General features: G+C 34.1%; 1 protein-coding gene across 8 annotated transcripts; it reads left to right on the top strand.

The window, feature by feature from the left end:
* The first annotated feature begins 341 nt into the window (after positions 1-341).
* On the top strand, positions 342-26,710 carry RBM39 (RNA binding motif protein 39). Of its 8 annotated transcripts, none has more exons than XM_057502942.1 (19): positions 342-644; positions 1,202-1,265; positions 1,492-1,564; positions 3,010-3,059; positions 6,301-6,376; positions 7,534-7,725; positions 10,122-10,187; positions 10,283-10,336; positions 12,260-12,377; positions 12,769-12,921; positions 14,028-14,165; positions 15,377-15,442; positions 17,074-17,278; positions 17,648-17,725; positions 21,344-21,394; positions 23,531-23,612; positions 24,990-25,095; positions 25,561-25,639; positions 25,731-26,710. In XM_057502942.1, the coding sequence occupies exons 4-19, from the start codon at positions 3,041-3,043 to the stop codon at positions 25,829-25,831; spliced, it is 1,584 nt and encodes a 527-aa protein (XP_057358925.1). In that variant the 5' UTR covers positions 342-644; positions 1,202-1,265; positions 1,492-1,564; positions 3,010-3,040; the 3' UTR covers positions 25,832-26,710. The 8 variants fall into 8 exon arrangements, with proteins under 8 accessions (XP_057358925.1, XP_057358926.1, XP_057358924.1 ...); XM_057502943.1 differs by having other exon boundaries at positions 2,486-3,059; XM_057502941.1 differs by lacking the exon at positions 1,492-1,564.
* The last annotated feature ends 1,269 nt before the right edge of the window (positions 26,711-27,979 follow it).

Genomic DNA, 27,979 nt, shown 5'->3' with positions numbered 1-27,979 from the left:
GTGAGGACGCGCCACGAGGAGGTGGCGACCACTGAGCTCCACTCAGCGTAGTGCCTTTGAAAAGATTGACAGGAAGTGTACCAACTGTCTTTGCTCTAGGCACTTGCGTGGTCTCGCGAGATATGGACGCCGTTCTGGCACCTCCCTAAGTGGGGGATGGGAATATCTGTGGCGCAATCATTGCGCGAGATTGGGCCATGGTCGCGGGGGCCATGATTAGATCTCGCGATATTTCAGCTTCTCCGGTTTGGAACTAGGGGCAGCTCTCGCGAGAGCCCGTGCTAAGGGCTCTGTGAGGCCCCGTGTGTTTGTGTGTGTGTGTGTGTATGTGTGCGTGTGTGTATGTGTGTTGGTGAATGTGAGTACGGGGAAGCCGCGGCCGCCATTTCAGAGAGCTTGCCGACGCTGTCGCAGGGGTGGATCCTGAGCTGCCGAAGCCGTCGTCCTGCAAGCCAACGCGGGCTCTTCTAATCCAGTTGTTTCTTTTAGATTCGCTCGGGTCTATCCGCCCTAGGAGCCCGAAATTCGGGCTAGGCGGTACCGCGGCCTGGGCCTAGCGGCTTAACTGAAGCAGCAGCGGCGGCAGCCCATCCCCCCCCACCGTTCCGAGTACAAGCTCCGCAGGGCCCCGAAAGCCCGCTGAGGTAAGGAGAAGTGGTGGACTTGGGCATTGTCAGAGCTGCTTTGAGGTTTGGTTTTCTGGGTTGAGGGGCACTCCGTAGGCTCTCTTGAGCGACAGGGTGGGGAGTTTTCGAGAAATTGTCCCCTTTTTGGCGACCGCGCCCTTTTCCAGGCTTGTAGATTCCAGAGTTTTGGGGTGGCATTGGATCCCAGAGGCGCCCCAGGCAGATGGCGACCTGTCCCTTCGAGGCCTGAGCCGTCCGCGATCTCCCAACATGGCGCCAGCCGAACGCTGCCATGGCACACAACCCCTCCCAACCGAGGGAGTTTCCCTTTGCCCCTAAAATGGCAGTGCGTGTTTTGCGCGCAAAGAGGCGCTCTCACTTGAGGCTCCCGGGTTCTGTTTTTAGAGTTCATTGTGGGCTGTTTATTTTCATGTGTTCGGTCTTGGGGGCATTTCAGATTTAATTGTCAAGTCTGGTAAAGTGCGTACCACTGTAAGTTTTGCAGTATGTTGGGTAGGAAAGAAATAGCAGAATTTAAAAATGTTTATTCACTGAGTTATGTTTTTACTTCCTAGGCGTTTAGAGAAAATGGCAGACGATATTGATATTGAAGCAATGCTTGAGGCTCCTTACAAGAAGGTGAGAAGAAACATGTCGGTGATGTTTACATGTTTCTTAATTTAGCATTATTCACGAAACTACTGCTGAAATGTAAACTAACCACCCCGGAGCCCTCTTGATTTATCTTATCAGAGATGCATTACGTGTAACTTACAAAAGTAAATATATGCTATTGATGTAATAATATTGTGCAGTAGTTTCACTTCAGCGTGATGAATAAATGCCCATCTATCTCTCTTTGTAGACTTGCCTAACGATATCTCACCTCTACTCCCATGAATTCACCTTTGATTCCAGTGTGAACTGTCAATCATAAGGTAGTAATTGAGTGACTTATCGCTGTACCGTGGTCCCCTAGGTAAAATGACTCAACTAAGAATACCAGCTCCAGTTTGGTATAGCAAAAAGGTGAATGTAGTGGTTTGGGAAAGTAGCAGGGGTCCAAGAATAACAAAGCATAACCAGTCTGTGGCAAGCAAATCTTTAAGCCTTTTAAGAAGAAATGGGTGAGATCTAAAAAATTCTCTCTCTATATAAGACTGGTGATAGTAATTATTAAAACAGGCAGGTGCCGATCTGCTGCTCAGTTAAAAATTACTAAAATTCTTGGATCCCTGAATAGAAAAAAATTTTAAAGCAAAAGAGGCAGTATCACAATTTAGAGTCACTTGATGACTGTTTTACTGTTCTCCATATTGTTTTATTTCTAACTAGTCCCTGCCATAATATTTCACACTAGAAGCTACAAAGGAATTATTTTGGCTAATATAGTCTTTGACCCATTTCAGTATCACAGTAAAAGTAAAGTGTCTTTTCATTCTTTCACCAGTTGGTGGTGAAAATAGCAGTATGCATGCATTGTCACTGGTGTCAAAATTGTAAGCTTTTAAGTTAGCACTTAAACTTCTATAACTGATGTGATCAAACTTTAAACATTGCGCTAAACCTTTTAAAAATAATACATTTGTTTTGTAGTGTATAGCACGACCATGTGGTACCAATTTGGATGAATTTATAGCTTTAAATAGTGTATGTGATTTTGTAATGCTTAGACTCTTGAAGAGCTTTCTGTTTTAATGTTACGATTCTTGTGTTTTAGTTTAACATGGGATGTAATTCCATGTAAACAGGTATGGAAGTAGGAATTGTTTAGGCTGGACTGGTGGATTATTAATTGACTTTCTTGGGTTCTTGGGAGTCAACATTACTAAAGCAGTGTGAATCCCTGTTTGCTTCAGGGCGAGATGTGTGACAGAGGTGGCATCAAGCTCTTACAGTCCCAACCCTCCAACGGAAATGGGCGAAGATCTCAGGAATGGCATCGGTCACAGGAAATCGATAGTGGCTGGCTGCTAGCATGGCCACTTGGGGCTTAGGCAGAAATAGAGCCATGGTACTGACCAAAGGGACCGTAGCACATGGAATAAAACTCAAAACAGGACTTCATTCATGTTTTATAGAAATTCTATTTAACCACTTCAACACTGTAAATCTGGATAACTTAATATCTAACTATATAAGAAAGTAAAATTTAACATTAATATGAATTTTTATTTTTGTATCTTGATGACTTAATCGTAAGCCACAAAGTGGTTAAACACATACCCATCTAAATTTTTTTATAGCCTTCCATGTTAAACTGTAAATAAGTAATTAGTTTTAAAATTGTTTTGTATTTTCTTATTCCTGTTCCCTTTACCCTTTGACAACTTGAAATGTTACCACTTCGTCCTCATGATGTTCTTCTATCAACCCTGCTTAGGATGAGAACAAGTTGAGCAGTGCTAACGGCCATGAAGAACGTAGCAAAAAGTAAGTTTTAAGAAGGGACCTGGGGTGGGGGGTACTTTATGTGACTGAGATCTTAAGTTGTGTTCCGTGGCTAAAGCATCAAACTAAAATTATCTTCTGAAGCTTTTCTTGCCTCTTAGAAAAGTGATTCTTTACTTTTTGGGATGAGAAACTATTTGAAGATGTAAAACTATGGATTCTTTCCCTAGACTTCAGGATATGGTTTCAGGAACCTTTTGGACAACTTCCCCTCCTCGTCCGTCCATGATAATCTGGATAAGAGTTCTTGTATTAGAGCTTGACTTTTGTCTTAAATTTATTAACTGACTTCATATTTAGTGATGTTTTCAATAAAATTACTATAGTCAATGAAGATGGGTTAGAAAGAAAGGTAATACATAATTGGGCCATGGGAGGTATTGTTTGCCCTAAATTACTGAAGGGGTCAGAGCTGTGAATTGTTGATACTCCTTGCTGCTTAAAGGCCCTTTTTGTAGTAATGCCATAGCATACTTAAGTACCACTTATGTTCCTTTTACATGGCTTTTGTTGTCTTAGGCTTTTTAAACTCTTAAGACATAATGAAAATGCATTTTAAAACTTAGGCATTTATGCAAGTTATTTGGGTTAAATGAGTAACCCATAACAGGAACTCAGTGCTGCAGACTAGTACACAATACAGTATACAAGAAAATCTAAATAACACTATAAACCAAATAACAGGTTGGATCTTTATCTTGGAGCTTTCCTTCAGCTCTGAAATTGGTGATTCTTAACATGATGTGGTCACATCACAGTATTAAATAGTTTATTAGCCTGTATTTGTGATGTCGTTAAAAGTGTTTGTTGTGTTCATGACCCCATAATACACTGAAAAATTATGGGAAAATAGCTATTTGGTTCTTCTTGACTCTTTTCCTCCAAAGAGCTTGAAGTGCTTCATAATACACTACCTCAACATCCTGGGAGCAATTTTGTTAAATAGATTGATAAAATCATAAAGTAGATGACAAAGTTGTCAGATTTGGTTATCCGGGCTCTGTTACGCCAATATTTTAAAAATATAATCCCTAGAAAAATACAGTAGTGATGAATTTTAAAAGATGAGTAGAAAATATCCTACCTTGTTTCTAGTACAAGTTTGTGTGGGAGTCTGTTGCAGTTCCTCACTAAAGACAGCAGGGTTTGGAATTAGGTTTGGTCTACAGTTTTGGTTTGAGGCAGTCAGCCAGTCATTGCATGTCATCTGATTTTAGACCTTTTACCAAAGTAATACTTTTCTAATTAGTGGTTCTAATCAGTAAGTCCATAATGAAAAGAAAACCTATGAAGGGGAATTCATATAAATTGAAATCCCATTTGAGGATCAGACCTAGTGGGTAAGTAAATCTCTCTCCCTAAGTGCCAAAGTGATGAGGACAGTCACTTTTGGTCACAGACTTATTTGTTGGACCATTCTCAGATGTCCCATCCCATTCCTTGGCTACTAACACCATTTCCAGTTTAGAGTTGTTTTTGTTCTGCATCTGAGCTCTAGTTTTTACAGGAAATTTAGCATCAAGTACTTAATGACTGATGCTTAGTAGCCTTTATATATCTAATGTGAAGAGTCTTATGGGAGGGACTAAATGGAAGAATGGATAATTTTATTTAATTGGCCATAGGATTCTTTGTTTTAAGGGACGAACATTTCAAAACACTGCAGCTACCATCTGGTATCTTTTCAAATGTGCAAATTATTCCACTGTTTGACTTATCCTCAGTTAAAGCTGAATAAACAAATGGTTCCTTTGTTTAGTCAGAAACTTCTTGCCCATTTTTCTGAAGGGAATTAATCTTTCAAATTACTTTTTTCAAAGAAAAATTTTTGGATTCAGGGATAGAGTATGAAAAAAGTGAAGTGAGTGTTCTGTTCTTTAGCCATTAGTATAAATTAATTCTCAATCAAAGGAAGGTGCCATGTTGCATTTTTCATCCTAAAACTTACTGTACTAGAAGCCATTGAATGTTGGGATATAGTTTTAAGGTAGAAAGAAAATGAACATTTTGAGAAATTGAAAGTTGACCTACTAGAAAATGTTTTCTTTTAAAAAATAGTTATTCTGATTCTCAGTACATGCAGTTGTATTCAGTAGTAGTGAATGGAACTAAGTTTAGTGTTAAGGCAAATTGGTATCAATTAGCCTGCTTTCTGAAGAGCTATACCTGAGTTTGGCAAGACCTCAAAGTATGTCTTTAAGGTACCTAAGCTTGCCTTTATGGTAACATAATTTGTCTAAACCAACATCCATTCAGTTAAACTCTTTGGAAATTAATTCAAAAAAGGATAACAATACAATGCCACAGTTGAAATATATTGGCTACTGTAGTGTGGATTATCTATAAATTTTGGAATAAATGACTTTTCTATTTTTTTTTCTTATTTTCCAGAGTACTTTGCATTTAAAATTTAGATCTTCTTACATGGAAGAGGTCAAATCCAGTTATAGCAAAACACCTTTACAGCAGAGGCCATATAACTCAAAAGTCCAAAGGCCCAGCCCAGTGGACCATTTACTTCAATGATGTTCAGTACAAAATTCCACTGCCACTAAAGACTTTGGAAAGTCCCTTTTAAGTTGTAACAGGATTTGACTATTAGTGTGGATTTTGCTAACCCTTCTGTAGTTAACTTAATGTTCTTTGAAGCTGCAATTTGTTATAGAGAAGTTTACAGCTTTCTTGCACCTTTAATTTCTGTCTTGGCTTATATGAAGAGGGTTGTGTTTCTGAATGTCGTAGTATGTTGCTATCTTTTTACTTGTCTGGGGTTGCCTTCAGATGTCAGTGGGGACTCATTTATAAAAAGTCCTAGCAAGACCTTAAGTTGAAATCAGCTCTCTAATTTTCAAGTCCTTTCCTTTGACCGAATAAGTTTTGGGCCTAAAAAGAGGTAAATTGGGAGGTTGGCTGCCTCTCTGTTGTGGGTCATCTATGAGCAGAACAAAACTTTATTTGTCCTTTTTGTGGGGGATGGAGTTAACGTTTTACTTTATCCCTTAATTGATTATATTTAGGACTTGATTGTAGCTCTCTAGCAGAATTCTTTAGTTTAAGAGATAGTGTCAGGTTTTTCAGGCAACAAAGTTGGAATGTTACTGTTGCCCTTCTGGGCATTGCTTTGATGACTTCTATATAAATAATGAGTGTAGCCTAATATTCTGTCATGTGCTACCTAGCATATACATTTCTGACAGTCAGGTGGATTATCTTGAAATTTTAGACAAAGTTTCTGCCTCCTTGGAAAGCTCTACATCTCCTTGTGATTGGAGTGTGGGTTTCAAGATTCCAGAAGGTGGGTGTCTTCATTTTCTATTTTCAATGCACTCTAAGATGACCTGCTTACAGGTTCTCTGAGGCAGACTTCAATTGCTCTTGTGCTAACTTTGCTTTGATAAGGACTAAACAGTTAATTACATTTCCAAATGATGTAGAGTTGTCAAAAATGTTTAATAACTTTTAGCTGCTACAAATTGACATTTTAGTAGAATAAGTCTATTTTGAAATGTCTTTCAATTTGTATTGAAATATCTGAAGGCACCTCTAAAATTTGGGTGATGACAGAGGTACAGATTGTAAGATTCAATTACAAAAAAAGAGTGGGTGGGCATACTGTGGAGATTACGGAAATGAACAGAAAAGATAGGACTGACTGGCTTTTTTACCTTACAGAGTTTGAGATTTTGTAAAGGTTTTATAAAGGTATTGGTTCTTTCTGATTGTACCCCACAGGCTTGTATTAACTGGCGTAAAAATGGCACAATCCATTTTCTGTCGTACTCATAACTTTAAATAGGAAGTACCTGAAATGGTCACATTGAAGTCTAAGACTGTTAGAATGCAATTTAGTGCATTAGTTTTATTGTCACTACTTACAATTTGGCCCATGAAAACCAAAATGTTGATGCTTGTATGGCCCTTTGAAAGTATAAAATATTTGCATGTATAAATTGGGCCAAAATTGGTTTACTTAAGGGAAATCAGTATACTTAATGAACATTTTTTTATCTGATCCACTTCTAATGCTTAAATGTTAACATAATCTACTGTAACTATGATTTTGTTAATGTATATCATGGACTACAGTAATACTGTTGGACAGATCATGATGGTCAAACTTTATTTAAAAGTTCAGGTTTTGATTTAAGCCTGTCAACAAGTCCTTTCCTTGTGAAAATTGTAGCTGACTCCCAGGAGAGATTATTATAGTCCCTGCTTTCTTAGATAATTCTTTATCAACTGACTGCTGATTTTCAGTAGTAGAATGCAAAGGTGGGGTGTTTTTTTACCTTACCTAGGAATTCTTTTTCCATAAAATGATTCTGTATCATTGTGTGATAAAAATAACAAAATAAATAAACAAAAGATGAAAAAAATTTCTGACCGTAAAAGGGAATTATATTTTGGCATATTCTTAAGACAGCAAGATAATGGTGATCTTTTTTCTTCTCAGGAGGAAAAAAAGCAAGAGCAGAAGTCGTAGTCATGAACGAAAAAGAAGTAAAAGTAAGGAACGGAAGCGAAGTAGAGACAGAGAAAGGAAAAAGAGCAAAAGCCGTGAAAGGAAGCGAAGTAGAAGCAAAGAAAGGAGACGGAGCCGTTCAAGAAGTCGAGACCGCAGATTCAGAGGCCGCTACCGAAGTCCTTAGTATGTAACCATAATTACGAAAATTTTGGTTTGAAAGTCATTATCTGGCTGTCCAGATAGCAGTTAACCTGAGTGGTTGGAATTACGGAATTTTATTTTTCAATATAGTAAACTAAAGAAAGAGTATTGGCATTGAAAGACCAGTGAAGTGGAAATACAGTGTGCGGACAAATACATAACTTTGTTTTATTAATAAGGCATACAGATTATGTTCTGTTACTCTAATAATATTTTACCTGTATGCTAAGTCCAAACTAAGGTATTGTAGCACCAAATACATGAAAGCTTAAAGGTGTGTGAGCTATGACAGTATTCTTTAATGAATATAACTTTAAAAATTTTTTTATAGTTCAGATGGAGATACAAGTTACAAATATTATAAAAAGTTAATCTTGTCTGTGTGGCTGTTTTCAGCTGAAATGACAGACCCTTTGTGAATTTGGTTTATCTTGGTAATCCTTTTGGGGACTCATCACACATCTTGTGTTTTTCAGGTGTTTTAATAATAGTGAAACACAAAGTGTTTGGAAGGTTAAGTAATTGTCATTTGGATGTTATTTAAATAATTTGGCAACATTTCATTATAGTCATTTAAAATTTTTAGCTATATAAATAATTTTGGAAGCAGCCTACCTGCTTAGTGCTTTTAATGATGCTCTTTCCTCTTAATAAACATACTTCTGTAAACTATGGGATATGTTAAAATTAATACTTTTAATTTTAAAAGTTGAATGGTTAAAAGATGGAATTCAAAGACAAACACAACTGAGTCAGAGCCTTGTCTCTCACTTGGGCAAGTTAACATTTCTAAGGTTTAAGATTTCTCATCTTTTAAGGAGGCAGCAACTGACAGGTGAAGCTATTTAACAGGAATGAAAGATGAATGTAAATAAGGCATCCACTATATTTACTGCTGTTCATAAAATGTTTTGGCGTTATTTGAAACCATTAAGTTATGTAAAAACTTTCTTAAAGTAACACTTGGAGTCCTTCCTGATTCTGGCTCCTTAATGGTTAAAATAAAAGAAATTGGACTTCTCTGTTCCTCCTAGCTGCTTGCTTCATAAATTTAAGAGCTTAAAAGCAACCACAATATTACTTTAATCCTGAAAGCTCCATTTGAAAATACTTTGTTTTCTGTCCAGTTTATCAAAATTGACTACGTGCTGTTTTTTTTTTTTTTTAGCAGAATGAACTTATAGGGGGGAAAGGGATTACCTTAAAATTCTGAATGTTAATTACTTTATTAAATGACGAATACTTGAAGTCAGCCTGTAATCCTGGCCTGACTTAAAAATGATTTAGTTCTTATGTTTCGTTTTGGTGATTTTTTTTTTTTAACTATGGAGGCAATAACTCAGACTTGCATAGTTAAAGGAGAAAGAAAGTAGCTTAATACATTCCTACTTGAACCTAAATTTCTCCATTATATTTATATTGTTAATTACCACTGTTAGTCTTAATTACAAAGGACACATTTAATATAAAATTGTATTTGGAATTGCTTGGATGTTAAAGGTGGTAAACATGTAGTCTGTGAAATGGAATCTGAACGTGGATCACAGACCACTAGGTACTACCGTTTTGCTACCCTCTTGGAAGAGGATAGTAAGATGAGCACTAAGCTATATGATTTGTACCTTTAAGATAGTTTGGTCTTTCAAAATAAAAGGCCCCAAAACTGGGTCTTCTGAGAACTTAGAATAAAACTATTTTAGAACAGTCACCTCTGTGAGCTTTTGTGAAAATATTCCTTTGATATGTCAAGTTCTCAAAAAATTTTTCCAAAGATTTGATGAACTAACTTCCTTTACATCTTTACTGTGGACTATTTTGCCACAAAGAATGCACTAACTGCTTTTTCGCAGTCTGAAACTTACATAGAAAAGTTGGTATTCTATGATTTTGTAAAGAAAAGTAGTTCTCTTAATTCCTTAAAAGGAGACCCTATAACAAAAAAACATACATAGGAATATTACATATGTATGTTATGTATAAGTACATATATTACTGAGAAATGATCTGCAAAGATGCACACCAGATTGGTAAAGGTGCTTACTCCTGGTGTATCTATGTGGTTTTTTTAAACCTGAGGAATGTATTCATAAATGTGTAATTAAAAAAACTGTAGACTGAAAATGAGAGTGAGCATTTTCAGAATCCTAAAATTTTTGAGGCTATAACCTTTATAGTCTTGGCACCTCTCAGTGGTCCAGGATGGATGATCATTTAAGAGCAGTTTGGGATAGAGTTAAGAGAAGTCTCTTACTTCCTCTTCATAATTGAGGTGGAAAAGAAGCAGCCTAAACAATGTTAAACTTGCTGGAGAGCGCATGAATGCGATCTTAGCAAGACCCTAACCCTGTAACTAGTGTAATTTTGTTTTTCCTTTTTAGCTCCGGACCAAAATTTAACAGTGCCATCCGAGGAAAGATTGGGTTGCCTCATAGCATCAAATTAAGGTTTTTAAACATACTTCTGAATTGTTTAAATCGTTTTTCAAGGAACTAATGTGGTGTACTTGTTTGGGTAACTTCTGAACTTTTTAACTTTGCAGCAGACGACGCTCCCGAAGCAAAAGTCCATTCAGAAAAGACAAGAGCCCTGTGAGGTAGCTGTTGTCCCTATTTCTTTTCTTGAGAGCTTTTAGCTTTTATACAGCTTCTTCAATTTATACTACTGTTAAATATAATGTCATTTAGTAATTTGAACCATATTAAATGTTTGCTTTTGGTAGTACTGCTATTATTAAATCAGTGAATTCCCAAGTTTTCAGTACCTCTCAGATTAATGTCATTCGACCAAGAATGGAGCTGTAATTACCATTTTTTTTTAACTTGGCACATTTTCTTTATTTGTATTCCTTCCCAACTTGTCATGTATAATTACCATTTTTTAATGTGTAGATACTACATGTGATCTTATTTTCCTCTTAGTTAAAATTTCTTAATGGTAGCTATAGAAAACTTTAAATAGACTTGGTTCACCTTTGGAATTTCATAAATTTTGAGTTATGAAGTAGCCTCATGTGGGAAAAGTAGCTGTAACAGGAGTTTTATCATTTGGCGCTCTTTCCTCAGGAAAAGTATTTAATTCCCAAAGTCTTAACCAAATTGACTTATTTTTAAGTAGTAGTCTTAACGTTCTTGATGTTCCTGTGAGTTTTTTGTCTCTGAAATAAAACATAAGACTTACTGTCCAGGATACCATTTTGTCTCCAGGAACATTTTGTTACATGGCAGTATTGTTCTTTATTGATGTTTTGGTTTCCCTTAATTGATGGGAATAATTTAAAAATTCTCTGTATTGATGTTACTGCAGCTTTTAACTTTGAGTCTATCCTGTTATTTGGAATATTTTAACTATTCTAGAATTTGGTGAAAATCTTATGATTTTAAATCTCTTTTGTAACAGATTGAGGTTTTTACTTTTTAATATTTAGTTTCCTGTTATAAGAAAATTCCCTTTTAATAGTTACTCCCTGGATACTAGTCCATCTTTGTGTCTCCATTTTATAGTAATTATGTTTAAAATTACCTGATTTCTCAAGGAGATGTAGCAGAATTTTATTGGAGCATTTCAAAAGTACTTCCTGAGAATGTCCAGAACATGGATAAGAGCATGCTTATGCTTAAGCAACTTTAAGGATTCCCACAGAACCTTAAACCTTGGAGATATTTTGTAATAGATAATGTGAATAGACATTTATTTTTCCTTGAAGTTCATGAAATTAAATTTCATTTATTGTGCTCTTAACTTTTTTCACTTGGGCACTTTAGTTTTCTCTATAAGTTGCGAAGTATATTCAATCTTAAAGGCTGTGAAAATGAATTAAATCCCACTGTTGTAATATGTCTAGATAAAACTTCCTGCTTTGCATTTTTATTTACTTAGTTACATTCTTGTATTTTATAGCCATTCAGAAACATTTCTCTGGATTATAAATTTGAAGAGTCTTAGTACATGAGATTGATGAACAACCAGCTCTCACTGTTCTGTATCTCTCTCAATTTGTAAAAATTCCTAGAAACAAATAGTTATCATTATTTGGGGTTTTACTTTCAAGTTAGTCATTTGTAAATACCAGACAATCTTAATGGTGTTATGGTTTTGTTGTGGGAAATAATTTTTAACACTAATTTTCAGCCAGTCTGACCTTTCTGACCTTTGTGACTAGGTAGGAGATATTTCTTGTGATTTACCATTTTTACTCTGACGCTTCTGATTGGCCCTTTCTTATCCTTGAGAAATTAGCATTTTTAAAATTGAGAGACCAGTGGACTTTTGTCCTGATACCATGTAAGATAACTAGAAGAAACATTTAGTAAACTGTCAATCCTGTTGAAGTAATTGAGTTACAACGAATTATTTTCTGGACATTTTGTATAAATTTTAGTGAAAATAGGCTTGGGAATAGGGACAGTTAAAGTTTATTCTGTTAGCTGAAAATGTACCTTAAAATGTTAACTTAAAAGAATACGGTTAAATAAATAAAAAATAATAAAATTAATTCCATAATCTTTACTCCTGTTAGGGAACCTATTGATAATCTAACTCCTGAGGAAAGAGATGCAAGAACAGTTTTCTGCATGCAGCTGGCAGCAAGAATTCGGCCAAGGGATTTGGAAGAGTTTTTCTCCACAGTGGGAAAGGTAACCTTGGCCTATTTAGAGAGGTCAAATAAGTGTAAACTGCAAACAACATTTTAATAATGTCAGTATGGCAGATAAAAGGAGGAAACATCTAAACACCAGATCTTTTGATTTAGTACAAATTGGATGATGGGCATTTATTTTTGATAACATTTTTTTTTTTTTGTCTCACTTAGAAGGTTAATAGTGTTGGGAGTTGATAAATACTATCACATTCATCAAAAGATAGAAGTGGGCCTGCAAATTTACTTGTTTAAAAATTTTCTTCACTGGCTGCTTTTCTGTATCATTAATACACCTCCTGTCTTTTTTTTAAATCATTACATCTACAGTGGGTTACAGTGGATGATTACACAAACAGAACCTTGTGTTAAGTGTGTTTTCTTTCTAGGTTCGCGATGTGAGGATGATTTCTGATAGAAATTCAAGACGTTCCAAAGGAATTGCTTATGTGGAGTTTGTCGATGTTAGCTCAGTGCCTCTAGCAATAGGATTAACTGGCCAGCGTGTTCTAGGAGTGCCTATCATAGTACAGGCATCTCAGGTAATTTTTTTCTTGGTTAGAATTTGATCATTAATACGGAAACCTGCTGTTGCTTATTGTTGGACTGTAGTGCCTTGGGCCTCAACATAATCACCACTTACAGAGTCAGCCATTGTCAAGATAGCTTTTTTTTTTAACTTGGCCTTGATTACTTTGATAATAGTGTACTTAATACCGTGTTTTGTTTTCATAGAGGTAATTATTTCATGGAAAAGACTTGAAAATTTGGTCTAGAATTATACTGATTTGCAATGATACATTAGTTGGGGATAGAAGCATTTAAAAACATGTTCAAATGGAATGATTTTGATGTTTTTAATTAACTCAATATTTTCACTATTTTATAATACATTAAGAATAGTTTGAAAGTAAGAAACAGCAAACTATAACTCTTTTTTTAAAGGAATATTCGATTTAAAGAATATTTTTGTGCAGTTCAAAATAGTCATTGTTTGCTTTCAAACCACTGAAATCATTACTCCTATATCTGGTTACTTCACAAACTTAGAAAATTTTATAAGGTTATTTACAAAGCTTTATAACTGGATCTGATTTGAAATACCAGTTTTGCTAATAAGCCATATTGGTATACTATATACTCCATCAGTGATCCTGAGAGCACATTAATTCAAATGAATGAATAATGTATTTACCAAAGCCAAGAAGCAATCTTCCCATCTATATTTAGTATGTCTGATACCAAGATGCATCTTGAGATGGCTTAATGTAGTTTGATGATTGATTTTTATGTATGAAATGCAGTGCATGATTGCATATGTATATATATATATGACTTATACATATGTTTAAAACTTTTATAAAGTTTTTTATTGTAAATACCATTAAACAAAACATTCACTTAAAAACTTGGGGGCATTTTAACCCTTTAAAGTGTACAATTCAGCGCCATTCATCTGTCACGTCTGAGTGGAATTACACAATATTTGTCCTTTCGTGTATGACTTCTTACTCTCAGTTATATATTGTCACTAACCTTTGACAGCCGTTGTCATTAAGCAAACCTAAGGTGTGAATGGGATTTAGTACTCTGTTAATAATGACTTGGGTTTTTGTTGTGTGATGTGCATTTTTTCTTAATCTTGCAGGCAGAAAAAAACAGAGCTGCAGCAATGGCAAACAATCTGCAAAAGGGAAGTGCTGGACCTATGAGGCTTTATGTGGGCTCTTTACACTTTAACATAACTGAAGATATGCTTCGGGGAATCTTTGAACCTTTTGGAAGAGTAAGTCCCAGTTTCTTCAGTGGATCCTTAATGGGTTCTTGACCCAAACATAACTGCATAATAATTTCTATGTAATTGCTTTCTCATGCTCATGTAAGATAGTTGTCCTGAAAGAATATAATCATTTGAAGTTGGAGAATCTATTAACACATTACTGATAAGGCTACAGTGAAGTTCATAATCAGTATTAGGATATATAATATTTTAAAAACATGAATGATAAAGATGTACTGTGCATTTGGAGCAAGATTTTTTTGTGGTTTGGTCACTGAAAATTGAGGGTAGGAAATTAAGGGATTAGAGTTTTGTCCAGTTGGTCCTCATATTAGAATGGACATTCTGTTTTAGAGTAAATGTTAATAGTAGGCTTTGTTCTGGTTTAAAAGATTTATTGTGTGGTCATGAGTTAAAATCTGGTTCTTGTTGTGTATGTACCTTATTGATTACTAATCTTCATTGCTTTTGGATATATATTTTTCTTAAACTACCCCCATCAACCTGTTTGTTAAACTGTTTTAAATGTTAATGGAAAAAGACTTGATATTTTAGGTTATCTGTTGGAAATACACACAGATCATAATTTTATGGGTTGGTCAGTTGGTCATTACAAAATGAGTATATTCCTAAAACCACCAGAACATGAAGAAATACAATATGTAGCTGTGTTTTTTTTTCTAATTGTGTATTTTAATTTTTATGCTTTCTGTGTATGGACAGCTTTATTGGGATATTGTGATAGAATTCATAAACTGTACAGTTAACCCATTTAAATGAACAATATTTGCTTTTTAGTATGTCCTCAGAGTTACACAGCCATCAATCACCAGTGATTGTTGTATTTAGTTATTCCAACATTTTGGGTAACTTATGTAGGGTATTGTTGAGAATTAATGTTTAGCATTTTTAGCATAATGGAAAAGAAGCATGTTGGTTGCATTTCTAACTCTTGATCTACAAAGATTTTCTGATTTTTAGTCGTTTGTTTTGAGGCAAAAAGACTGGTATGTTCAATTTTTTTTCCTGTTCTCAACTGAGCAGAAAACTTCTTGAGCAGTTTTTTGGCTTTTAGAATGTTCTTTGGGTATGGGGGGTTGTAATATGTGTTCAGTTATCTTTTTAGGGGACAAGGCAATTTTTTTCACTCATGCTTCAAGGAATAAATACTTTGGCCCCTTCCTTTTCTCTTATATAATAATTATTTTCATTTTTAGATTGAAAGTATCCAGCTCATGATGGATAGTGAAACAGGTCGATCCAAAGGATATGGATTTATTACGGTAAGCAGTTACGACTTACAAGTTTTTGACCTAAGCACAGTAAAACTTATTTAGTTAACTTCATTAGTTACTGGTAATAGGAAAGGAGGCATGGTTAATATTTTCAAGTGTTTTAAAATAATTTTTAGTGACCATTACTTAGTAGCAGTTAAGTGTTCACCAAAATGTGGAAGTGTAGCCAGTTTATTATTATCGTGTATGTGATTAGTTTGCTTAGTTAAGACTTCTTTAGACTCTTGGTTTTTTATGACACATTGTTGTCACTTATATGAAGGTCTCTTAGAATTGTTTTATTTGCAATACTTCCTACGTATATACACCTCATAACCCACCATAACCAGGATTGCCTTATTACATAAGTGTTTGTGGGCTAACCATCGCAGCAGCCCAGTCCCATTTAGGATATGAAGTGGCATGTGGAATAATTGTAAATGGAGGTGCCATTTTAGAAGTAAAGTCTCTTGGGTATTATTTCATGATGCAGTCCAGTTACATGATAGCAGTTTTTCAAGTGTATTTCTTAAAACCTTGGAAGGTATTGAAAAAATTTCAGTTTGAAATACAGATAGTTGTCACCATTGCTGCCATCATAGAAAAATTCTTTTAAATGTAGATAGGTCCTAACTTTGATCAAGAAACTATTGTTGTCCTAAATCTAAGTTTTAGTAAAATTTAAACCTGTTCTATAGTGATAGAGAATGTGTTCTATTGGTCATTGGAATTTTATCTACCTCAAGGTGTACTGTTGAAAGGAGAAAAGTTATAGGACTGTTAAATCACCAACAATTAATTTTGTGTATAATAGCACTAGTATGGTTGTATTCTTTTATTTGCCATCAAGAAGTGATGTGGTCAGGATAATACATGTAACTTGTATTTAGTTTAGTATTTTATAACGTATAGCATTTTATACAATAGTTTTAGTGCTCAAATATTTGGTTGACACATTTTCACTGTCAACTAAGCTGTTGTGACTAAGTAATCTATATACAAAACTAATCATGTGAATTTCTAAGGTGCTGTGTGTGTGTAAATGTTTCCTGTTGTGTAACTACCGTCTAATTCCATCTCAATAGAAAATGAAATATTTTTGATTTTCTGATGAAAGATTAAGCTATGGGATTGGTGGAATGTGTTCCTTCCATTACATTAAAGCTAGAGTGTGTAAATCACAGTTTTATTGTGTTTGCATCCTGAAATTAAAGAATTTTAGCAATTTTTCTGGCAATAAAACATGTCCCAGGATTTTTAATTAAAAATAACATTTGAACTGTTAATTTTTCTGAATAGTTCACTTTGATTGAGGGGAGAAAAGCATCATTTTAGTTCATCTCAGAACATTAAATAGGGTTTGATGTTGAAAAAATTACTTTCACTTTTTGTTACTAAGATTTCATATTCCTGAAGATAGGTTTATTATTTGGTAATATCTTGGCCATTCAAACTGATGTCAACAAATCTAATTTGCATAAACTCGTGGTCTGATCATGTAGGTTATATTACAGCTTGAAATTTCTCCTTTATTGCCTACCTAGTTGTAACTGGATATATTATACTTTCAGACCATTTTTTTTCTTGGCATATACATAAATTAATATACTGGACTTTTTATCCCCCTCTCAATGATACAGTTTTCTGACTCAGAATGTGCCAAGAAAGCTTTGGAACAACTTAATGGTTTTGAGCTAGCAGGGAGACCAATGAAAGTTGGTCATGTTACTGAACGTACTGATGCCTCCAGTGCTAGCTCATTTTTGGACAGTGATGAACTGGAAAGGACTGGAATTGACTTGGGAACAACTGGTCGTCTCCAATTAATGGCAAGACTTGCAGAGGGTAAGTTTTTCCTAGGGTTGTGAATGATTTATTGTGGTTAGGATAATGAGAATGGTAACTGCAGACTAATAAATGGAAAATAATTTTTCCTTATTTTGGGCTTGATATTATCCTTGGGCAGCATATTTAGTTCTATAGATGGAGTTCTTTGCCTTGATCTAATGGAATATAGTGGTGTTTTCTGAGTACCATAATTTCTATAATAATTACATCCTTATACTTCAGGATAAATTTAATTGCAGCTCTTATACAGTGTCCTGCTTGTAAATTCTTTTAGTGAAGTGACTTTTGGTAGTAAGCCCCCAGAAAATGAGGCTTTTCTGCTTGTAAACATAGTAAGGACTTTAAGACCTGTTTCTTGTTTCACAGGTACAGGTCTGCAGATCCCACCAGCGGCACAGCAAGCTCTACAGATGAGTGGCTCTTTGGCATTTGGTGCTGTGGCAGGTAGGAATTGAATCTTTTCTAATCTGAACATTGTTTTTCACCTAATTCGAAAAATTGCCAAATTTTTGCATTTAAAAGGACTTAACTGAGAATTCAATTCATCAAGTACTTTTAGCCTATATACTTCAAGAGTTCACATAAGAGAGTAGAGGTAACAGGACAGAATTATTAACTAATCATAAAAAGTTATTAAGCTATTTTTGAATCCTGCCTGCCAATTTTTAGTTGAAATTACCATTAGACCTTTTTTTTTTTTTTAATAAAACACCAATTTTATTCCTTTATACACTAATAAGAGATCACTGATTTACTTCTCTGTCCTAACTTTTAAGAAAGCTTACCTGAAGCAGTAGAGGGATTGGCTCAGTGGGGAGCAGCTGCTGAATTCCAGTGAGATTGTACTTTGTAGAGCATAATAAATTTGTGGTAAAGCTAGCCATTAGACCTTTTTAAATACATTAGTTTTTATTAAAGACCAAAAAGCTTATGTTGTTTTTCTTTGTAATGTTTAAATTCAGGAAACTACCAGAGATCTTTAAATCAAGCTTTAAAATAATTGTAGTATCAAGAATGCAGAGAAAACTGCTTTCCTAAATATAGTATATACTATTTTGACATTTTTGAGTTAGGAGGTGAAGTTTCTGGAGAGGCCAGAAAAAGAGATTTGATAGTTTATTACAATTATGTAACAAGGTTCAGTTTATGAAATACATTGTATTACTCTATTCTATGGCTTAGTTATGAAGTTGGCTTTTATAAATGTTGATACTATAGTCTACAAGCTAGGGTAGTATTTGATTTTTAAATGTTGAAGACTTGCCTTTTTTTTTTTGTATTATTAATCTACAATTACATGAGGAACATTATGTTTACTAGACTCCCCCCATCACCAAGTCCCCTCCACATACCCCATTACAGTCACTGGAAGACTTGCTTTTAGAACATCTAAGAACCACTATTTGTATTTTGGACCTTGGTTGACAGGAAATAATATCTGAAGAAAGTATGGCAATTTCCATTATGAAATGATCTTTTGATCTTGTCTGCAAAGTGATATGTAAATACAATACTGCTTCTAAGTATACAAAAAGGTCCATGTGGTTGCTTCATGGTTTCCTTTTAAATTAAAAGTTCGGTAACTAGAGGATTATTTCTGCCTTTGCTTTATTCTTTATTAGTTAGAGAGATGGGAGATTTTCAGTGTTTTCCTTTTTAGTGGATATCCAAAATTTTTTGAGTACCTTTAGAAAAATCTTCTGGTTTTTTGTGCTTCCTGTCTAATAGTTATTCTCTAAAATTCCTGACAAAACCATGACAGTGTGTCCTTAGGAGAAGAAAAATCATAGTCATTAATGCAGTTCTGTATTGAGTCATTTGATGACTCCTCAATACCCAAAATTGCTGTTTTATTTTAATTCTTTAAACAAGTATCAGGCATTTTATTTTCTTTACAGTGAACAAATAGTCCTAGAAAACCATTTGATGTAACTGAAGATACTGAAGGAAACATCATCACTTCCAGTAATACATGCTGCTCTGTTGTGTGAAAGTTACTATCTGAAAACTCTATCCTTATATTGCTTCCTATTGTTCAGATCATTCTATAATTTAGAAAATGCTTCGATTGCCTACCATATTCTAGGTATTGTGTTCCACTAAAAACTAGTGAACAAGATTTGTTACCTTCATGAATTTATTTGATGCAGTAACAAAATTCATTCCTAAAATTTCTTAATGTATTTGGGTGCTGTATCAAATGTTAATACTTAAAAATCATGTCTTCACCTAATGGAAGATTTTTCAGTGTTAGGTATCATTATTGCCCTCAGCCATCATTTCTCATATGATGCATGATGTATGACTACACATCCCTGGACACATGCACTGTCGTTTATAATATGGCTGTCTGATGATAAACTCAAATGCCAAATGTCCATATGGATTGCTGAAAATAGCCATTTAGTTATTTATATTTGTTCCCCTTTTTAGTGTTTATTCAGATAACTAAAAGTTTGGTTCTCTTTTCTTATACCATAAGTTCTTATTGCTACTGAAAATGATACATTTAATTTTTAGGTAAATATTTACATAACTGGGCATTTTTCTGTAGATAGTCATTATTAAAACCTTAAACATTCCTTGTTGAAATTAAATTGCTGAGTGTTGATGTGTTGTAGACCCTTATTCCCTAAGTCTCTTAAAGCTGTTTTTTTTCTTTTTGAACCAAGAGTGTATTATATTACTAAATATCACTGTATCCACATGTCTTTATTCTGCAAGTTTAACAGGTGCTTTCTAAGATAGGGTAGAGTCCACATTTTTATGAAACCCATGCTTTGCTTCCTGTGGTGTCACAAGTGACCTGGAAGATCATTTTTGAAATTTTGATATGGATTTATATATACTTAGAATTGAGTGGATTTCTGATATCTATACATTTTTTACCATTTTAGGGGAAAAGACAAGTTGTATTATAATTTAAAGTTTATTGACAGTGTTCCTATGGTCATATCTTCAAGTTCCTTCAGTATACACCAGTTATATTTCTTCAACTCCCTGAGATGCCAATTTTGAGCACATAGGACCCCCAGGTATTCTTAAATCCCAATGTAACTTGGACCTTTTCATTTTTGCCCATGTTTTAATGGTAATTCTCTGTACTCAACAAGAAATCTAAATGGTAATAAAGTGTTGAAGTTGAATCATATGTTAATAAAAACTAGGTTACTGAATCTAAACAATTTCTGTGTTGTATGTTTTTATAACCTCAAGATAGCTTTACAACACTGACATTTTCTTTACTGTTCAGTCTTGGCTGCTGTTTTCCCTTGCCTAGCATCTTTCTCTTAATTTGCCCACCAATGTAGAATGTTAAAGTATATGAGAAAATATATTGTTAAAGTCCCAATTCTGTATATATTTTTAAATAATGACTAGATGCTTTAATTTTTATAGTAAATCCAATTATATTTTATTCCAGCCTCATTAAATTTCCAAGCTAGGCCAGGAAACCATACCTGATAAAGCTGTCACTTTATGGGCTGGACTTGAAGGTTTAAATGCTAAAAGCACTTTAATATATACATACAGTTAAAATGGTATCTTTCCCATTGGTGATAGTCATACTACTTAATTGGTGTATTATAGAAAGTGTTTATAGCTGTTTAATGTGTACTGTTGCAGTGTTTACTGTTTTAGTATAAACTTTGAAAGTTTAAAATGCTTACTGCCACTGATAGAAAAATAAGTAGTTGGATATCCCAAGTACTTGGAATTGAATTCTCAAGATCAGGGTTTTCATGCATTATTTTGACCGGTGTGCTTCCCTTTCCCCATTTCCCATTATTCCCATGTGAGGAATAGAGTTGTAGAATTCATTGCAGATACGGAAGAGTACTAGGAGTAGGAAGAGAGGCAAAAGTAGGCTTCCTAGGATAGGAGGAAATAAAAAGGCCCCAAAGCCTTGTCAATGAGGAATGGGGAAGGAGGTTTGGCTGCCAGGTTTTACTATAAGTTCATTTTTGATAAACCCTGCTACTGTGGTCCTCTTTTATTAACGCTTTCCTGACATTTACCCTGTTAGTTGAGGCTCTTCATTGTTCCTGCACTGAGCTGTAGAATTCTCTTTTGTTATAGATTTGCAAACAAGACTTTCCCAACAAACTGAAGGTGAGTTGAGCTTCTTATTTGTCTATGAAATAAATGTAAACATAGCAAAACACAGTTGTTTATGTTTGTTATACTTTACATAGTTTGTATTTTGGACCCTATTTAGGCAGAATAGCATTTAGTTGTGTATACACAGTAGCCTGTCTAGGAAGGTATATATTTGAGAAAAGCATAATCTAGATCATTACAATTATATGGATAAAGAAAATGAAAATGTCCCAAGTTTTGTGTTCTTTTGCTTTAGCCTGCTTAGAATTTTCAGCCTTGCATGCTTTCCTTTGTTTTTCTTTGTTAGTAAGTTTCGTATAGAAGTCAGAAAAGGAAATTAATCATTGTAGCAGACAAATCTTTCAGAATATAGAGTCTGAACTTGACATGAGGTTAAGAAAACACTGGCTTAACCCCAGTGATTTGGATAAGCAGTAACAAGCAATGACAAAACTATCCAGAACTAAATTGCATGCAGGTTTTGGAAATTGAAATTAATTATATAAAGTAGGCTTGTTTTTTCTTGTTTTTAATACCAACTAAAATCTCTACCATTTGATCGAGCCTTTTGCTGTTGAGCTAATGCAGTATCCATAAGGTATAATTAAAGTTGTTTAGGGAAGTAATTCTTTGTGAAAAAGATCTACAATGTTCCTTGATACTCAGGAATTAAATATGTACATTTAAATTTTTCCAGCAAATAAGACGATTGTACTCAATCTATTTTTTCCTGATGTTAAAAAGTAAACTAGTGGTTTTTCTTAATTTAGTTATATACTATGCTGAATTCATTGTGTTCTGCATTCATCTAGGTTGACCCGGAATGTTTCTGTCAAAAATTTTCAAAATATTTTCTGGTACTCATAGTAATCAGTTAATTTGAGAAAGTGGAAAAATAAGTCCTCAGTAATTTTGTAATGACCTAGTTTTTTTTCAAGCATACTTCTATTTGTGATAAAGGTACACAGCCTCACTTTTTAATTGTAATACGTGCACAATTGGATCTTTTACTTTCCCCAATAGAATTTGACATCTACTTATTTTAGCATTTATATATTAATATAAAGCTTTATGAAGGAAAAATACTTGTTTATTAAAATAAACTATAAAGAAACAAAAAAGCACTTGTAATTTTATGTGTCAGAAACATTTTTTATAATGTATTTCATGCACAGCCTTAATTTTTTATTCACTGGCCTATTTCTGGTACGTCCTCAGGTGATCGTTCATTTTAATTACCATAATTTCTAATGCACTGTTTTATCCTTAGCTTTGTTTGTTGTTATGTGTTGGAATGAAATTTGTTCAAATATTAGGATTACGGTGAGTTCTGTAACAGCTACTGGTAATGTTTTATAAATCAGAAAAGCAATGGAGCAGCTAGCTGTCTTGGACAGTGCTCTCAGTCAGATAAAACCAATATGGGTTTTAAATGTTGTTTCTAACTATTACCCTCCAGTAGTTTTTTATTTTTAATAGTGGCTATTATAGCCATATGCTATTTTTAATGTTTCTTTGCTAAAACAGACCTGATCATTGAAAAAATACTAGTCTGATTTCATAATAGGACTATTTCCTAGGATATTAAGATTTCAATGCTTGGATGGTTTTATACATCTTATTTTTAAAACTTAATTTTTAAAATAATGTTTATATTAACTTTAAAGAAAATACGTAACCATACTCATGGGCATAAACCTAAGAACTACAACAGGGTATAGATTTATTTGGCAGCTTAAAGATTGTATTTTCATTATCCCATACCTCTCAGTATAAACTCAAGCAATCCTATAAGATCAATCTTCTATTTTATCCTTTGCCTTTCTGGATTGATTGATTTGTTACTGGTATTTGTATAATTGAGTGAATTTTGATTACACGTAAAGTTTAATTTCCCTTCTAAAACTGACACAATCCAGATCAGCTATTTCAAGTGTTAGGTTTTCTCAGTTTTCTGGCAACTTAAAATGTAAACTATTACGTACTTTTATAGCCTTACTAAATATTTAAGGTAAATTAGTGAAGTGACTCACTTAATTTAATTTCAAACTTTGTGTTTAGTGGGGTGTTTTTGGTTTTGTTTTAATCATCAGGGATATCCTGATACATTTTTCATGAAACTAATTTCTCTCACTCTCTTTTTTTTAGCTTCAGCTTTAGCTGCAGCTGCCTCTGTTCAGCCTCTTGCAACACAGTGTTTCCAACTCTCTAACATGTTTAACCCTCAAACGTAAGTAGTAATATATGTATTTTTTAGGGTATCAAATATTTATGGAGCATGTGATTTAAAGTTCTCTTTTAAAGTACACTATATTTGAAACAGTTTCTTTTGGCTCTTTGTTTTTAAGGCCACAAATATTTTTTAGTTTGAGTTTATGATGCTAATATTTAAAAAGTGACATTTAAATCTTAATCCAATCCAATATTAAGAAATATTTGTAAGTAATAATACTGTGAAGTCAGGAAAAAAATGTGTACATTTGACCGTTGAACATTTGAACTCGTTGGGTTCACTTAGCATGGATGTTTTTGAATAAATGTACTGGAAAAATTTTTGATATATGGGACAGTTTGAAAAAAAACATCTGTACCTTAATTGTAAGAATTACCGTATATCATACATACAACTTAGAAAATATGTGTTGACTGTTTAGGTTATCAAGGTTTCCAGTCAGAAGTAGGTGATTGGAGTGAAAAGTTGTCACAGATTTTTGACAGTGTTGGGAGGGGTAGTCCCAGTAGTTTCCACTCCCCACCCTAACACATATTCAAGGGTCATCTGTATTATAAAAGCTTTAGTACTGTTTTCTAAGGTAACATTTAGGATGTTTCAGTATTTCACAGTTCAAACAATGCAACAATTTAGATCCTTTTAGTGTAATAATTTTTATGTACATAACTAATCCCTTTGGATGTGTTTGAAAGATTGGAATTGAAAACTATGCAGGTGTTTTCCATCTATATCTAAGTTTAATACAAAGTTTCTATCAATATTTCATTCTTGGTTTTGAGATTTTTAAGCTTATTTCAGTCCAATAGCAGAAAAGCACCTTTTAAAATTTTATTTGGATTAGTGTTTGCTATGAATTAGGAATCTGTTTCCTACATATGTGTAATTAGAATGACATTTTAATCAGTCCAAATTCTGTTCATTAGTCTTACAAATCATGTTCATTATATATTCCAATGAAAATCTAGGTTTTTGTGTTCAGTTGACTTGATACATTTATATTTGATAAAACACCATGTTTCATATAGTAATCTTAATGATTTGTAACATTCTATTTGTATTGTTAGTCCTGGTTTACCATAGAAGGAGCTTTGGATTCTTTACATTCGTTAACGCTAATTTTAAAAAAAATTTTAGCTTTATGAAATGGCAGTAAATTGTTGGTCTTAAGTATCATTTGAAAGGTGTCAGTAAACCATTTAAATGGTAATTCAGAGTTTACAAAATTCATATGGTTGATTGGTAACTCTTTTATCTTTTGATTTCCTCCAGTGCCCTACACATATCAATGATTTCCTAAATTAGTGTGTATTTAAAATATATGTGTAACATCCAAAAAGTGAATAGGATCTAATAGAGATCAATTCTTTGTTACAGAGAAGAAGAAGTTGGTTGGGATACAGAGATTAAGGATGATGTGATTGAAGAATGTAATAAACATGGAGGAGTTATTCATATTTATGTTGACAAAAATTCAGCTCAGGTATTTTGATTTTTTTATTTAAAGTAGGACATTGTCTCTTTAGTGTCTTAATCCTCACATATATTTGGGGCAAATTACCACTTTTTCCTTAGTGTTCTCCCGTTCCCCCACCTCTTAAATAAGTTTTAACGCACTGAGTAAACGTCTTTCAAAGTAAAGATGTTAAACTATTTGAAGATTAGACCTAGCTATCATGTAGCAGTGCTGTTGGTTAGTATTCAAAAGTTGCCATGGTATTCTGGCATCTTGATTCTTTAGCAGCTTTCAGATCATAAGAGACACACACAGATCAAGTCTACGAGGGTGGCGGGTAAACCATTTTCATTAAAATTTTAGGTGTATGTATTAGCTAGTGAAACAATGTGGTTATAGGGCACTAAGTTTTTCTACAGGTAACTTGAACAAACTGGTTTGAATCCATGTTGTATATATCAACACCCTTACCTTTATTTTACTGTATTTTAGGGCAATGTGTATGTGAAGTGCCCATCAATTGCTGCAGCCATTGCTGCCGTCAATGCACTGCATGGCAGATGGTTTGCTGGTGAGTTCTCATCCTTTTTTCCAGAGTGCTTGTTAATAGGGTCTAATACAAGTTACAATGCTAAACCACTGTTATCTGTTTCTTTCAACAGGTAAAATGATAACAGCAGCATATGTACCTCTTCCAACTTATCACAACCTCTTTCCTGATTCTATGACAGCAACACAACTACTGGTTCCAAGTAGACGATGAAGGAAGATATAGTCCCTTATGTACATAGCTTTTTTTTTCTTGAGAATTCATCCTGAGTTATCTTTTATTTAGACAAAAATAAAGAGGCAAGGGTCTACTGTCATTTGTATACAATTCCTGTTACCTTGAAAAAATAAAAATGTTAACAGGAATGCAGTGTGCTCATTCTCCCTAACTAGCAAATCCCACTGTATACAAAGCTGTTCTCTTGTTCTGCCTTTTAAATGTACATGTAGAAAATTACATTAAGGATCTGTAGAAATAGCTCTTAGAGGAACAAATGTGCTTAATGTAAAAAGGCAGACTGGGATGTAATGATGTTTTTAATGTTTCAGAAGCCTAACTTTTTACAAAACAGTTGTTTCACATTTCACTAATGTTGCTATTGGCTAATGATTTAGGACAGGTTTCTGGAATACACATTTACTGTAAATGTGTATGGAAATTCAGGACAGCTAAAGGGCTGTTGGATTAACATCTCATCTTGCATTCTCAGCAATTGGCAAGAAAAAATTTCATAATTACATTTCTGGATGGTATGTTTTCATTAATGTATCTGTAAAACTTTCTCTGTAAATACTACGTGTTCTGGTGTGTCCAAGATTCCAAACAAAATGATCCCTGCATTTCCTCAAGATGTTTAGTGACAGTCTGGTAAGCAAAGCAGTCTGAGCAAGAAATAGGAAATGCAGAAATAGGTTTTGTCTGATTGCATATAATCTTTGCTCTTTTTAAGCTCTGTGAGCTCTGAAATATATTTTTGGGTTACTTCAGTGTGTTTGACAAGACAGCTTGATATTTCTATCAAATGACTTTCATATTGCAACAATCTTTGTAAGAACCACTCAAATAAAATTCTCTTAAAAAGGCCACAAGAAATCTTCATTTTTGAAATGTTTTAAAGTCATAGAAACTTGAATAGAGTATTAGTTTCTTTGACTTTTGGTTTACTCAGTTTTTGCTTTAGGAAAATTCTTAGTGTGCACAGTCTGGGCAAACTTTTGTCCTTAAGTTGTTCCTGTACATCTTTTCTATACCAACATGTAGGTACTGTATTACTTAGTGTAATGTATCAAAAATGGCTTACCAAGAGAGAAATTTGCCAGGGCTTAAACCTAGACCTTTTTAAGCATTGTTTTCTAAGCATCTTTGTGAAAAAATACTTCAGTATTTAAAAGTAAATATTGGATAATGGGAGGTAAGTTCAAACTGGTTTCCAAATTAAAGGAATTTTAGCTTTAACTACTTGGATAATGAGCCTCCATTTGTATTCTGAACTCTTGAGTATCTAGATTGAACCTTTAATGTTGCCCCTAATGGAATGATTATCTTCCAATACTGATTTCCTCACCTTTTTGTTTCTACTGTATTGATTTGTTAGCATTGAGGCACAACCTTTACAGGTTTATTCAGATACCAAGGTAATTTGTAATCAGTTTGGATTTGGAAGTATTTTTCTACCAACCGTTTTGAGTGGATATTTGTAATTTAATTGCTTCAGTAATTCAAGCTGAAGAAAATCAAGATTCAAGTTAATTTTTTTTTTTTAACACCAGACAGCAGTGTTTTTTGGAGGGCAACTTTGTGCTGTCAACCCCACCCACACACACCCCTCTGCCTCACCAGTATCTCAAGTCTACAGTAAACTTTTTATTCTTGAATTGTATCTTGGTTACAAAATCCCTTTCCAAGGAACTGGGCCAGCAAATTTAGGTATTTAATTTCATCTGTTAGAGGTAGCAAATATTTGTCTACCACCAGAGATTGAAATCTGGGTTGTAAATGGTATTTAAAGCAAATGTGGTAATTAAGTAATTCAAATAATGTGATGCCTAGAAAATAGTTGAAATGGCCATTCTGAGAGAAATCTCTTACCATCCCATTCTTTGGGAAATCAATAGCTCTTTTAGTAGTTTCCTTGATTTCGGCTTCATCTGTCCTTCTGTCCCCCAAATACGTTTCATACATTTTTACTGCAATACTACCACTTCTCCAGTTAATTATACCACTTTCCTAGACTGAGGGATAATTGAAAGTGCAGTTTGGAACAAAATCTACGAAGGGTTCTGTGGTCTGAGCAGGTCAGGGGCACTTGCCTCACTCCTAGGAACCTACCTTTGTATACAATCCAGTTAATAGAATTTTGTG

This window comes from Manis pentadactyla, chromosome 5, assembly GCF_030020395.1.
Source record: "Manis pentadactyla isolate mManPen7 chromosome 5, mManPen7.hap1, whole genome shotgun sequence".
Classification (NCBI taxonomy): domain Eukaryota; kingdom Metazoa; phylum Chordata; class Mammalia; order Pholidota; family Manidae; genus Manis; species Manis pentadactyla.
This window is presented reverse-complemented; position numbering and strand designations above follow the sequence as displayed.

Coding starts and splice junctions, on each gene's coding strand:
- RBM39 (XM_036902442.2), top strand. CDS start 1,215: ATGGCAGACGATATTGATATTGAAGCAATGCTTGAGGCTCCTTACAAG. Junction 7,726..10,121: donor GGCCGCTACCGAAGTCCTTA/GTATGTAACCAT, acceptor TTTCCTTTTTAG/CTCCGGACCAAAATTTAACA. Junction 12,378..12,768: donor TTTTCTCCACAGTGGGAAAG/GTAACCTTGGCC, acceptor TTTTCTTTCTAG/GTTCGCGATGTGAGGATGAT.